Here is a 14710-nt window from a genome sequence, read left to right as displayed (position 1 = left end):
GACACTGATGGACACTGATGTCAGGTAAAACATTAAAAAAAATTACCATTGTCAAAAAGTTACCTAAGAAGCAAGATGATTGTAAGATGGGGACATTATCTGCAGAAAGGTGTTAGTTTAAAAAAAGTGGAGGGAAATATCTGCACATGTGGAAGGTAATAAGTGCAAAAGAAGGAAGTTGTGAATTTTTATTTCCACCAAAAGGGGAATTTTAGAGAATGCAATACACTAAAGGCAATTATGATTTTCATAAGGCCTTGTTCACACCAAGCACAGGGCAGGTGCAGAGCCGAGCAGTTACAGAACAGATCAATACTGCGTCCAATGTATTCCAATGGTATTTTGGGCTCTAGTTCACTCCGCAGCATTCAGTTCCAGAGCATGTAAAAAAGCTGCAGCAAGCCCTATTTTACCTGCTCTGGAACGCATACAAACACCTTAGAACGCACTAAAGGCCCATTTTAGGCTACAAAATGTTTGTTCTACAAAAACGGTCCGGAGCGCGTCAAAAATGCGTCAAAACACACTGCACTGCATGTGCAGAAACTCATGCAGATCTGGTCTGTATTTGGTGTGAACAAGCCCTTAAAATACAAGCACATTGAATACATTCCTTGTCTTATTTTTCCATTTATTTTTCAACATGTTGTGTGCTTAGATTTAAAAAATAAAATTTTCTCAACTCCAGTTTCTGGACAATAACGACATGCAGACACAAAGACACCACATTTCTGAAGTTTATCCAATGCATCACAAACATATTTGCAGGACAGTCAATGTGGGTAGGGGTAGTGAATAAAGGGCACATTTTACCACAGCAGTCAGCAGAGAAGTCAGCAAAAGTGAGAACGACTAAACAAAGGTAGAGCCCAGCACTCAGGATTTGTATATATGCACTGATTCGGACTAGTACATGTACACTGTGCTTGATTGCTGTACATGTTTATAGTATGCAATGTTACATGTGAACTATCACAAATTGTGCACCGTTCACTATGTCAATGATGCATACAATTACAACAGAAGTGAAAAAAGATGTAATACATATGCATATACAGATGCTTTGAATGAGTTTATCCAAACTAAAATGGCGGGAACGTGAATGTCGCAACAAGGTCAGAAGGGGTGGAGAGGCATGTGGAGTCACAATGAGGTCCCAAGGGGTGGAAAGGATGTTATTTTTGGTTCTTGGATTCACTGGGGTATTTATATTTGCTTTGTATTATACATTTTCTTATCACATTGCCTGATGAAGGGACCTGGTGTGGTCCATTTAACACTGACAGGGCTGCCTATGATGGTTTTTTTTTCTTCATTTATGTAAAACCTTTATCCCAAAAGTAAAAAAACAACTGTTGCTGTAACTGCCTAAAAAAGGTGTTAGCTTGAGTTCAGATTTATTTGTTAGTCAAGTCTATCTAAATTTGCTAGTGCATCTAATACTACCCTATCAAAGGATGACAATGCTGCTGTACAAAGGTGGCCCCACTGCTCCTCCATAAAGTGCAGCCACCCTAAGACAGGAAGCGTGCTACTGGCCAGATCATCAGGTGAAAATAAAGGAAAAAAGCCTAAGCAAACCTAATGCAGTCAGCATGTTTAGGGATTAGTAAGCTGCAAGATATTTAATTTTTGTTTTTTGATTTAGATACACTTATATATAAGTTTATCTTTTTTGGTAAACAGGTATTGATAAGCACATCAGATTAATATGTCTAATATATATTTATTTCCTTTTGTCTATTAACAGAAACAGAATGAGGCTCTTAGTTCTCCTTTTAATTTTATTTGAGACTGCTAAACCTAGTCCTGTCACACGGTGTGAAAAAGAGTATGACTGCCCCAAAGACTACCAAGAAGTCTTCTCGAGCTCCATCACTGAGATCCCTAAATCCATCAAATCAAAAACCACAGAGATCTTCTTTGTGCAGACGGAAATATCAACAATAAGAAAAGGGGCTTTCAATTCCATGAGTCAACTGCAAAAAATAGCATTCATTAACAATAAGATTCAATCAGTTGAAGTTGGTGCATTTGACAATTTGCCTAATCTCATAGAACTAGAGATTTCTGGAAATGCTGATTTAAAGCAACTGATGAGTGGAATATTTCAAAATCTTTTGAGTCTGAAAAAGCTCATATTGAAAAATAATAAAATTAATTTGCTTGAACAAGGTATCTTTGACAGCCTGGACAATTTAGAAGAACTTTATTTAAATGTTAATGAACTGACAGCATTGCCTCAAGATCCATTCAACAATCTTGTTAACCTTACAATGTTACATCTAGCAAAAAATAATCTCAAAACATTACCTGATGACATATTTACCAAACTGACCAAACTAAAAATCCTTCGGCTCTATGAAAATAATTTAAGTGATCTTCCACCAGGCTTGGTGGATAGTAACCATGAACTGACTGAATTCAGTGCCTTCAAGAACAAGATACAGCAATGGCCCAAAAACTTTCTGGCCAAATCAAAAAAACTTGAAAAACTTTCCTTAGATGGTAATCAAATAGAGGAACTTCCAGATAATACATTTTTTGGTCTTAATAAAATTAAGCAGTTCAAAATAAACTCAAATAAACTCCAGAAGCTTCCACGCCAAATAACTGATGGCATGCTCATAACAGAACTTGATCTGAGTCAAAACAACTTAAAAACTCTTCCACAAGAGACATTTAGTACTTTTAAATCCCTGAAAAAGTTGACTATTTCTTACAATCAAATAAATGATTTAACAAAGGAAATGTTTAAAGGTCTGGACAAGGTAACAGAGCTTAATTTACAAAATAATATACTTAGTAGCTTACAAGATGATGTGTTCTCTCTCCTTCCGCAGTTAAAGACACTGAAGCTTAATGCAAACCAATTCACCAATTTTCCAGTGCCTTCTATTGACTCCATTCCTAAACTGACTGGTGTGTACTTGAAAGGTAATCCTTGGGCTTGTGATTGTAATATGGTAGATCTTTATGACTGGATAATGAGCAATCTAGCACAAGTCAAAGACGCTAACATGCTATTTTGTATGTCACCTTCTCATTATAATGGAAAACTACTAATTTCTATGAGGTCAGATGAATTAATATGCCCAACAACTCTTATGACAACAAAAAAATTTACGACAGTCCAAACAACGACGGCAGGAGCCATTGTCACAACTCACCCAACTACCAAGCAACTGACAACAACTTCCCAGGTTGCTACACAACCTATCATAACAACTCACAGCTCAACAACACCTCTCACAACTCTTCCACCAACTACAACTCAAGAAATTACAACTGATTTAACCACAACTCTTCCACCAACTACAACTCAAGAAATTACAACTGATTTAACCACAACTCTTCCACCAACTACAACTCAAGAAATTACAACTGATTTAACCACAACTCTTCCACCAACTACAACTCAAGAAATTACAACTCATTTAACCACAACTCTTCCACCAACTACAACTCAAGAAATTACAACTCATTTAACTACAACTCTTCCACCAACTACAACTCAAGAAATTACAACTCATTTAACTACAGCTACAACAACCGCAATAACCTCAATGAAGCCTACAACACCAGCTGTTACAACGCCCCTGGAAACAACACTCCTGCAAACCACAACCAATGAAGTTAAAACAGTACAAACTACAACAACAATGGCAACTACATACATGACATCTACAGAGCCTACAACTATACAAATCACAACACCACCAGAAACAACTTTTGTTCAGACTACTACTGAAGAGCCTACTACTTTAGAAATCACAACACCACTAGAAACAACTTTTGTTCAGACTACTACTGAAGATCCTACTACTTTAGAAATCACAACACCGCTAGAAACAACTTTTGTTCAGACTACAACTGAAGAGCCTACTACTTTAGAAATCACAACACCAAAAGAAACAACTCTTCTGCAGACTACAACTGAAGAACCTACAACCGAACAACAGACAAATGCAGCAACAACTATTTCAGAAACGACAACGGTTAGCATGACTACAACAGCTTCAAGAACTACCTCACACACCACAATACAATCTACAAAGACCCCTTCAACTGCAGTATATACTACAGAGCCCAGCACAACTATGGAATTCACCACATTATTGACAACTGTGGGAGGTACAACAGAGATGTCCTCTACAGAAACATCAACTGTATGTACTTTAACAGCTGTAATCACCAGTGAATTAACTACAACTACACCTGAGCTATCATCAACTGTAATATCTACAACACATTTGGCAACATCACCTGCAACAACAGCATTTTTAATATCATCAACAGAAGACAATTTTGCTGCATTATCTACTACATTCTTGCAATCCTCAACAGTGATGGATAATACCACCATTCCTTCAACCACAACATTACATTCTAAAGACAGTGATTTTCTTCTTGGAAGTAAAATACATCACTGCAAGTTTTTATTTATTTCCTATCTATCCATCTTATGTATTGAAATTTGTTCCACATTCTTTTTAATAACATTTGCTTACAGTTTGCACAGGTCTATACGCAGTGTAAAGACACCATTACGTCCTGTCAGGCTGGTTAATATGTATAAAAAAAAGGGACAAAACATAAGTGCAGATACTATGTAAAATCTTGTTCCTGTTAACAGATATGATGTTTCAACAAGCATCATTTACAGTACAAATGAAAGCTGTTGACATTTCATTGCCAGATGGAATGGCAAGTGAGGTACACAGAGAGCCACCGAGCTCATGCAGGATGCACGAAAATGATAAGGTTATTTACCATTAATCTCAGTCTCACCAATGAATGCTTATTGGTGACACCAATGTGATGTGTAGCACTTACAGCTGCTTAATAGATTCCTGCCTTGTATGTTGGTGATAGGTGAAGCTTGACTATATTGTTTGCCTTGTCGCTGTACTGAAGCTACATTCACATGTGTGTTACAGGTTGTATAGAGTTGATTTACTAAAGGCAAATAGGCTGTTAACTTTGCAAGGGAATCTTCCTTAAAGGGTAATTAAACCCTCATTTGTTTTTCATATATCTACTGCTGGCAAGCAGTAGATATATGCAAAATGATGAAAAGGAAAAAAAACTTTTTCAAAGGGTTAATACTTACCTGTGTGTCTGCCGCGCGCTCCCGTCTGAACATGTGAAAATTTCTCGGGTGGCCGCAAAGGATCTTGGGGCGGGCACATGCGCAGTTCAGATGTTCAGCCGGGAGACGAGGAGAGACACAAGGTTAAGTATATGGAGCAGCGTGCACCTGCACAGATTCCGTGGGACATGAGAGAAGAGGAGGACAGAGGACTCAGCGCTGGATTGGAGACCCGCACCAGTGCTGGAGGAACAGCTAAAAGCTCCTGGAAAGAAGAAGATGATCGGATTAAGAGGCATCATTTAAGGTAAGTCCTTACATTAGCAGTGTGTGTGTGTGTGTGTGTGTGGGGGGGGGGTCTTAATTTCACTTTAAGTTTAGTGAATGAGGTGAAGCTCTGCTGACTTCATCATTTCTTCATGTGCAAGCAAAAATAATGTTTTGATTTTTTTTTTGTATGTGATTAGGTATTCCTTGCAAAGAGAATTTTCACCACATTCACTAAGCTAAGGTAAAATCCCTTTGCAAAGTAAAAATTCACTTGCAACATGACTAACCTACAGCCCCTATTTTTCCAATAAAGACACACTCTCCTGGTAGGCCCCATTGAAGTTGATGGTTTGGTGTGGCCTGTATACTGTATGTAAAATTTGGGTTAGTGCAGCATGAAGCAATGCCTGACAGAGACAAAAGTGTGTGCCATTCATTTTCAACAGCACTGCCCCTTAGGAGCCCAACTCATCTCCAATGCACATGTGTTTCAGAGCACCACAACTCACTGTAACACACTATTGTGCATTGTGTTGTCCTGCATTAGAAATAATTTTGATGTGTTGCCAGCCCATTCAAATAAATAGGCTGCTTCAACTCAACAAACATTAACGTGTGGCATAAAGTGCATGAATACATCTGCATTAATGTAATACACTGAAATGGACCAGTGTAAATGGACCCTTACACCAGAACTTTGGATTTTATATTGTTTTATGATATGGGTTGTGATTTAAGCATTGAAATATATTTTTACTTGGTGAAAATCATAAGAGCTAATTGGGACTACTTACCTACTTCTAAAAACTTCTAATTGTGTGGCTGCTATGCTGACCCCTAGTTTTAGTAATTTCTATATTGATAACCTACAACAAATGTGCAGATCAGGGAAGTCGGAACAAAGCCAGAACTTTTGGTCTGCTTTCATGTTCCAGTCAGCAATGGCAGACCCCATTACAGTTTTCATTTGACATCCTAAAACACAGAGCTCTGGTCTTGGTAAAGTCTTCTGTCTTCCTAGATCACTGTGAGGTTGATAGATATCTGTAAGAGTTTCATTATTAGAAATTATTTCTTTCTTGCACTGCAAATTTTTATTAAATTGGATGTTTGGTAAATATGGGACATGAAGCCTGAATCACCAAGGATTACAGACTTGAAAGCCAGACTTTAGAGTTTTAGAACAAGGAACCAAGACAGCTTTTCTTCAGCAAGCTTTGTGTGACCCTTGGATATCAATATATAGTTATCAAGTGAAGTAAATACACAGGGAAGCCCCAGAACAGGGGTAGGCAAGCTCGGCCATAAAAATCCCATTATGTCTGACTCTGGAAGTAATGCCTGTGGCTATCAAGAGCCTTGGAATGCATAATGGGACGTATGGTTCCACAACCGCTGGAGTGCTGAGCTTGCCTACCCTGCCTACCCTGCCCTAGAAAACATTTACAAGGTTGGGCTGAAATCTGGAAAAAAAGACATAAGCCATAAAACTTTTGCCATTAGCAACCAATCAGGTGTCACTTTTTTATTTGATAGGAAAGGTGAGAAAGAATTCTTGCAGAATGAGGCTTAGACATCCCTGGTCAATGTTATTGTAGTGACTTACACTAGGTGAGCCAGTTTTAAAATGCTGTCCCCGGAGCCCACATGTTTGTAAGGCTTGTATAATAGTTTAGTATTTATATGTTCATTATTGTAATAGGAACTACAAAATAAAAAAATAGAAAAGGCCATATAAAAAATATTAAATAATAAATACTGCACATTAATACCGTATTATGTATTCTTATGTTCAGCTGGCAAGTGAAGGTGAAGCCTCCTTTTTGCTTACCTTCCAGGTTTTTTTTCCCCTTCTAACCTTAGAAATCCTGTGGTTTCTAGATCTCGGTAGCTCAATGTGAAATTTTCATGGACAAGTAAAATAGACAGTTGTGACTTATTCCTCTATCTCCCTTCCTGTATTGCTTTGTCTGAGGTTTCATATAGTAGAAAGAGATGTAAAACTCCAATTTAAAAATGTTTAAAATAAAATGGAAAAAACATTATAGTCTCCAATTATAAAAAGTATGGCCTTTCAGGTTCATAATAATAGTTTACGTTGAAAAATACAGCTGTAGAATGTGCAGAAGATGTACTAAAAGAGTTGAGAATTTTCAATCAATAAATTGTAGCTGTGTTCACCAATCATGTGCTGATGAAATAAATAAACGGGAATGTCCTTTTTACACGACTGGATAATTTAAGTGAATTTATTTAGTGAAGATTGTCACCTCCATTAGTAAATTAGTCTGTCTACAGTATATGAATCCATAAGGCTATGCCATGATTCAGGTCACAGTGTGTCATTTCGTTTTTGCCCAAATTGTTGCCCAGAATTCACTTTAGGCTAATTATTAAAAAGCTTTACATTAACATCACCAGTGAACCTTTACTACCTCTCCTTTTGTCCCCCCTTCTAATATACCTGCAAACCCGACTCATGCTGTTGCTTACATTTGAAATAAACGTATACTGCATATTATTCTATTTTGACACATCTTACAGCTTAGTAGGCTGTAAGATTTAATTATCTAGGGGGTTATTCACAAAGCTGCCAAAGTAAAGTGAGCCGAACGCAGTTCGGCTATTCACTTCAGCCCTGTACAGCTGAATTCAGCTGTACGTCGGTTGGCTGCGGCTGCCTTCAGTCAGCCGAACATGCTCTGCATGTTTGGCTGAGCCGCAGTGCAGAAGGAGTTCGACTCAGTCGATCCAACGTCTAGATCGGCTGAGCTGGAGCTCCGGCAGCTCACTCGCTGCCGTTCACCCCTATTTTTATAGGGGCCGAACAGCAGTGAGTGAATAGCCGAATGCCAGTCCGAGGTAGCGAGCAGAATAGAAAAAACTTAAACAAATGAAAACAAAATGTTTAATTTTTTTTAAATAAATGTAAAGAAAATAATTGTTTTTAAAACCTTTAAGAAAATACTAAACAAATTTTTTAAAGAAAAGGAAAAAAAACAGCGTGGGGTCCCCCCCAAACAATTCAGGACCCTTTTGCTCTGGTAGGAATGTTAGGGAATGTTTAAAAAAAAAGGAAAAAAAAGCATGGGGTTCCCCCCAAAAGTCATACCAGGCCTTTTAGGTCTGGTAGGAATTTTAGGAGGGACCCCTAAGTAAAAAAAAAAAGAAGAAAAGTGTGTGGGGTTCCCCCCCCCAAAGTCATACTAGGCCCTTAAGGTCTGGTAGGAATTTTAAGGAGGAATCCCACCCCCAAAAATAGGGAAAAAACGTGATCCGAGCACAGGCCTGGCAGCGCAGGAAAGGGGGGAGGTATGGCAGGGATCGCCCCCCCTCCCTGCCATACCAGGCCACATACCCTCGGCACTGGGAGGCTGCTTTTCCAAGGTTGCCCCAGGAAAAGCACCTTGTCCCCGTGCCGATGGGGACAAGGGCCTCTTCCCCACAAGCCCTGGAGATTTAGTTGTGGGGGTGCGGGCATGGGGTCATCCTAGGCTGGCTCCGCCCAGCTGCTGTCTTTGGTGGGGAGAACGGTCGGCTTAAAAATGCATTCAAGTACCTTAACTATTAACTAAAATAAAGCTTATTTACCTTTGTTCCCCATGGTCCCTGTGTGTGTTGTAAAGTAGTTACCACTCCAAGCTCGCTCCCGTGGTGAACTACAATCTTAATACAAGTTAGTAAACTAAATGTGAGATTGTAGTCCATCACAGGAGCGAGCTTGGAGCCATGGCTACTTTACACACACAGGGACCGTGGAGAACAAAAGTAGCCACCCCCCCAGAAGGAAGGACCAATTCAGAGGTTATTTGAGGATCTACAGTGGAGTGATGCACACATAAGATACATTTTTGCTAATAGTTAAGGCACTTGAAATCATTTTTAAAATGTAACTCCCCAGTTTAGTGTCACTTTAAAAGCACCTTGATCTAATACTTGTGCTTTTCCAAACTACCACTAGAGGGGGGTGTTGTATCTGGTTTAACAAATATTTTACTGAAGTAGTAAAATCTCTGAAAGTTAATCATACAAGTCATGTTAATACTACTTTAATTTCAGTATTCATTCATTTTTAGTTTTATTTAAACTGATTTATAGACACTTTATTTTGAAACTGTCCAATTATTCAATCACTAGCATAAATAAAATAAACATTTAGAGGATTAATCACTAAGCTGCCGAAGGCAGCCGAGTGAATAACCGAGCCGAAGTGAACAGAACCGAACGACGATCGGCTATTCAGTTTAGCTCAGTGCGGCTGATTTCAGCTATACATCAGCTAAAATCAGCTGTACATCGGCTGCCTTCGGTCAGCTGAACATGCTCTGCATGTTCGGCTGAGAAGAAGTGCAGAAGGCGTTTGACAATCCAACATCTAGATCAGCTGAGCAGAAGCTCCGGCAGTTTACTCGCTGCCATTCGCCCCTATTCTCATAAGGGCTGAACGGCAGTGAGTGAATAGCTCGGCTATTCTGCTCGCTACCTCTGAGGTAGCGAGCAGAATAGAAAAAAATTAAACAAATGAAAAAAAAAAATTTTGAAAATTATTTAAATAAATGTAAAAAAATAAAAATTTTTACAAAAAGTTAAGAAAATGTAAAAAAAATGTTAATAAAAGAAATGTATTAAAAACCATACCAGATCCTTTAGGTCTGGTAGGAAAGTTAGGTGGGACCCCAGTTAAAAAAAAAGTGTGGGGTTCCCACCAAAAGTCATACCAGGCCCTTTAGGTCTGATAGGAATTTTAGGAGGTACCCCAAGTTAAAAATAAAAAAAGTGCATGGGGTTAAGTCAAGACCCTTAAGGTCTGGTAGAAATTTTAAGGAGGAACCCCACCCCAAAAATTGGGGAAAAAAGGTGGGATACCCCCTAAAATTCCCAACCAGACGCTTGATCCGAGCACTGGCCTGGGAGGGCAGGAAAGGGGGGGGACACACGAAAAGGGTGAAGGCAGGAGAAGTGAACAATCTAGGCCAAAATAGCTGATTTGGAAAAATTCTCCAATTCAACTCACTTTCTAGTTCAGCTATGTTGTCCTAGATTGTTCACTTCTCCTGCCTTCTCCAAACACTTCACCCTTTTGTAAATTACCCCCTATGTCTCAGCCGAGCCGAAGCATATGCGCTTGGCTTGGCTGAGCCATTTATCTGCCTTCGGCTGTTGTACAGGCTATAGTAAATAGCCCGTAAAGCAGTCCTTTGGTTCCACTGAACCGAAGGGCTTCGGCGGCCAAAGTGAGCCGAAGGATCAGCCGAAGCTATGGCTGTATGCTTCAGCTAATTAGTGAATAACCCCCTTAGTAATGATGCGTGGTATTTTGGGCCTTTCTAATAATGCCTTTGTGATTGTCACTGCAAATCAAGTTAATATTCTTCTCTGTTCATGGAGATCATATAAAGAAGCTTTTATCTAATATGTGAATTTGGAAATTTCAAGCCACCAGACAACAGTAACCTTGGTCATGTAATGATGCTTTCAGCTTCCTTCAATTTTTTTGACAATTAAAGGGGATTGGAAAACCCTGTAGATTTGCTGTTTTAATTGGGTCCCTTAATTTACTAACACCGAGAGGTCCCAACAGCCCCTATGCTTAGGTCAGAACACCATAATGCATGTGTCATTTACCTTCCCTTGTATTTGCTTTTTTCCCCACAATCAAATGTTAAAGCTAGACACCAGGTCTATTTATTTATGTATACTTATATTGGTCCAGCTTGGCCCAATGTAAGTATGCATATTCTATATCTGGTAGGGTTAATGGAGATCCTGTAAGGCAGGGGTGTCAAAATCAATTTGCATCAACATTATGGTTGCCCTCAAAGGTATCTGCAAGACTATATAAATGTATCTAATCTTTATCATAATTGCCTCTGCATTCGATTATCACTGGTTTTAGTATTAACTTAATACCTAGATCTGAAAGTAGAAGTCTAGGAAATGGCCTGGTGGGCCGGATTCGGCCCCTGGGCCTTGAGTTTGACACATGTGCTGTAAGGCATTGTAATGCAACCACAGTGCTTTATAGTGATCTTTCAGGTACTGCGCTGTGCTGAGTGACTTCCTATGTGCTGTAAAAACACAGAGGGTGGAATTTTTTTTTAAATCAGATAATGTTTATTAAGTTTTTCTTTAAACAAACAATATAAAAGAAAAATATATAGCAACAAATAAAAAGAAACAGCCGAAACCAACAACACAAAAAAAAAAAGAAACCCCACATCCACCATATGCACATATCGATAAAACAGTATCCAGGAACTAACTCATTTAGGTCAAATCACCTAGGCTCATATACACATTTACATCGCTGATGTAATTTAAAAAGAAACATAGAAACTTGGAACTGGTTTAGTCAAATTATATCTTGAGCTCACATATCCGACCCTCATTTGTCTAAAAAGTAATAATAATAACATGAAGAAATTCTAGAGTGCCCTTAATGTGTACAATAGTGTAGCCATCTGGACCAGAGTGAAAAAAGGTTTCTTCACTAATCCCTCTATATTGATAGGAAATGCGTTCAAACATTACAATTTTATCTAACTCAGAGATCCATTCAGGTAATGAGGGAGGGATGGTGGATATCCATTTCCTTGCCACCAGTCTCCTAGTGGTAAATAAGGCTCTATGTATAGCCAATTTGAGGTACGAATCCCTCCAAGGGATATCAAAAGTTGGAAGTATGCAGACTCTGGGTGTGTTATCTAACAATATACCAAAGACAGAATGAATAACCTTAAGCACTGCACCCCAATATCAGACCAATTTGGGACATCTCCACAGATTTACTGTAACACTGGATCCTTGGCGAAAACCACATTTTGGACAAGAAGGGTCAGTCCTGATACCTATCTTGAACACGGACTCACGGGTACAATAGGTCCTCTGCAAAATAAATAGTTGTGTAAGTCTATGAGACTTGGACAAAGACACTGAGAGAACAGCCCTCACAGCAGCCATCCAGTCATCGTCTGTAATAGGGCCTAGGTCGTTCTCCCACTTACTCCTGGCACTCAAAGGGGATTGTAGTGTCGAGTTAGTTAATAAGAAAATACATAGATAAGGAATAATACCCTTAGTATTGCAGGCGGTAGCAAGGGTGTCCAGGACCGGTGTTGGGTTGAAGTGTGGAGAAGCGTTACCAAATTGGGTCGTCAGAGCATGTCTAAGTTGCAAATATTCATAAAAGGCAGTTTGAGGCAATCCAAATTGGGACTGTACGTACCCCAGCCCACCACCAATTCCTGAAACCCTGCAGCTTAAGGAGCTCTGGAAGCCTACCTTCTCTTCAGGGAAGCCTATCCCACCTCAACCTAACCACTGAACAATCACTTTCTCAAACAATCATCCCCGCACAGCTACCTCCTCATGTATCACTTGCCCCTCCCTTTTAGTTTGTAAGCACTCACGGGCAGGGCCCTCCTTACCATCTTGTCTTGAATTGTATTGTGATTGTAATGTCTTCCTTATATTGTAAAGCGCTGCGCAAACTGTTGGCGCTATATAAAGCCTGTATAATAATAATAATAATACTAGAGGGGACATTTATCAGAACTGGAGCAGACAAAATCTGGAGCAAATGCCCATGGTAACCAATCAGCTTCTATCTTTAATTTTCAAAGCTGAACAAGCTCATTACTATGGGCAACTGTTCCACATTCTGTCTGCTCCAGTTCTGATAAACTCGCCCCCAGAGAGTTGCTCATTCAACACTGAAACCATTCAGAGAACGCCTAGTATTATTATCAATGAATAGAAAGTGTGATGTCATGACAGTGACATAATGACAGAGAGGGGGAGTCAGCACAGTGCACTACTACGACCTGGAAGATCACTGTAAAGCAATGTAGCAGCTCCGGGCACTACCCTTCACCCTTTTGTGAATAACTCTGTCAGTGAAAATACCCCTGTAAATAGAAAATTCAGTTTGAAAAGTTAATATGCTGTACTCCTTTAGTAAATCATCCCCACGGTATATGAAAACAGTGTATAGGGGTCTATTTATAAATGTTGTCAGACAAGATTTATACAACTTTCACCCAGGATTCACATTTTTTTTTTTTACCCGAGTTTTTATTCTAATTTATTTAATCACTTGTGTATTTTTAAGGGAAAGGAAACATTTTAATTGCTCTTAAATAAATAAGTACCAGATGTTGCCCATGAAGATGGCAGACACAAGCCTCCAGGATGTATGCATACAGGGAGGTGATGGCTGGAGACAGCACATGGATAGCAGGGCACAGAGGATACTGGGAAGTTACAAGCACCATATTTGTGTGGCCAACCTCCAAATTATATGTAGGAACTTCTTATTTACACCACAGGGGCCAGCGAATTCTTATAATATAGCCGAGTGTTTAAACAAGTCATAAAATGTATTATGAGCAAGTTGGAAAGGAAAAAAAAACTGTAAATGTGGTTTGATCTTATTTGCTTCCTGACCTCCTCCTTGCCTTGCAGCCCTTGAGCTGTTGAGAGCAGGATTCCCCTCTGTGCATACATCCTGGAGGAATTGTATGCTTCATCTGCTGCTACACACGTGTACTCTCAAGTGTGTCCGGCCCTTCTGCAGCTAGGGCAGAGAGATCATATAACAAGTACATAGTCACTTCCATGGCTGGAGAATGCTTTTCCCCCTGTTAGCGTTATTAATAAATCAAAGATATGTGTAACAGTTATCTCTTGATACATACTGGCACAGGAACCATAAATCTGGCATCAGAGATATAGAACATTGACATGTAATACATTTTATGCCTTGCAAGTGTTTGATGAGATATCAGTTTGGGGTCAATGCTTTTGGGATCAACTAAAAAGCCACTACTGTTCAGGATATACAAATGGTTCTTTGGATCTGGAAAAGTTAACATGCTCTACTCCTTTAGTAGATCATCCCCACGTTATACAAAAACAATGTATAGGGCCTTTTTGTAAATGTTGTTACACAAAATGTACACATATTCTACCCAGGATTTACATATTTTTCTAATTGGATAAACGTGTGAATTCTGAATTAAAACTGCGAATCCTGTGTAAAAAAATATATATTAATAGACCCCTAAATGTTTGGAATTAAAAGCTTTGGAAACATGTTACATTTCTGGTCTAATATATCAGTTTTGGGTCAATACTTTTAGGAAGCATCACCCAGCGGCATGTTTTATCCTTGTGGACTCTGTCACTTAAAAACCCATTGACATTCAGGAGAAACAAATGGTTCTCTGGTGGAATAGAACAGCAGAAGCGAACCGAGGACCACCACAGACTATTTTGAGCCCCAGGCAAGACCAGCTACTTGCACCCCCCCCCAAAAAAAAACAGATTATATATGGATATATATATATA

The 14710-nt window shown here is 39.2% G+C and overlaps 1 protein-coding gene across 1 annotated transcript; it reads left to right on the top strand.

Moving 5' to 3' along the window:
* The first annotated feature begins 1757 nt into the window (after nt 1-1757).
* LOC108795706 (carboxypeptidase N subunit 2-like) lies at nt 1758-4642 on the top strand. The gene is made up of 2 exons (XM_018566997.1): nt 1758-3998; nt 4637-4642. The coding sequence occupies exons 1-2, from the start codon at nt 1758-1760 to the stop codon at nt 4640-4642; spliced, it is 2247 nt and encodes a 748-aa protein (XP_018422499.1).
* The last annotated feature ends 10068 nt before the right edge of the window (nt 4643-14710 follow it).

Source organism: Nanorana parkeri, unplaced genomic scaffold, assembly GCF_000935625.1.
Source record: "Nanorana parkeri isolate BGI_ZX_2015 unplaced genomic scaffold, ASM93562v1 scaffold29, whole genome shotgun sequence".
Classification (NCBI taxonomy): domain Eukaryota; kingdom Metazoa; phylum Chordata; class Amphibia; order Anura; family Dicroglossidae; genus Nanorana; species Nanorana parkeri.
Note: the sequence above shows the minus strand (reverse complement) of the source record. Positions and strands in the feature narration are given on the sequence as shown.

Bases quoted from the DNA above. Each gene is read 5' to 3' on its own strand.
- LOC108795706 (XM_018566997.1), top strand. From the start codon at position 1,758: ATGAGGCTCTTAGTTCTCCTTTTAATTTTATTTGAGACTGCTAAACCT.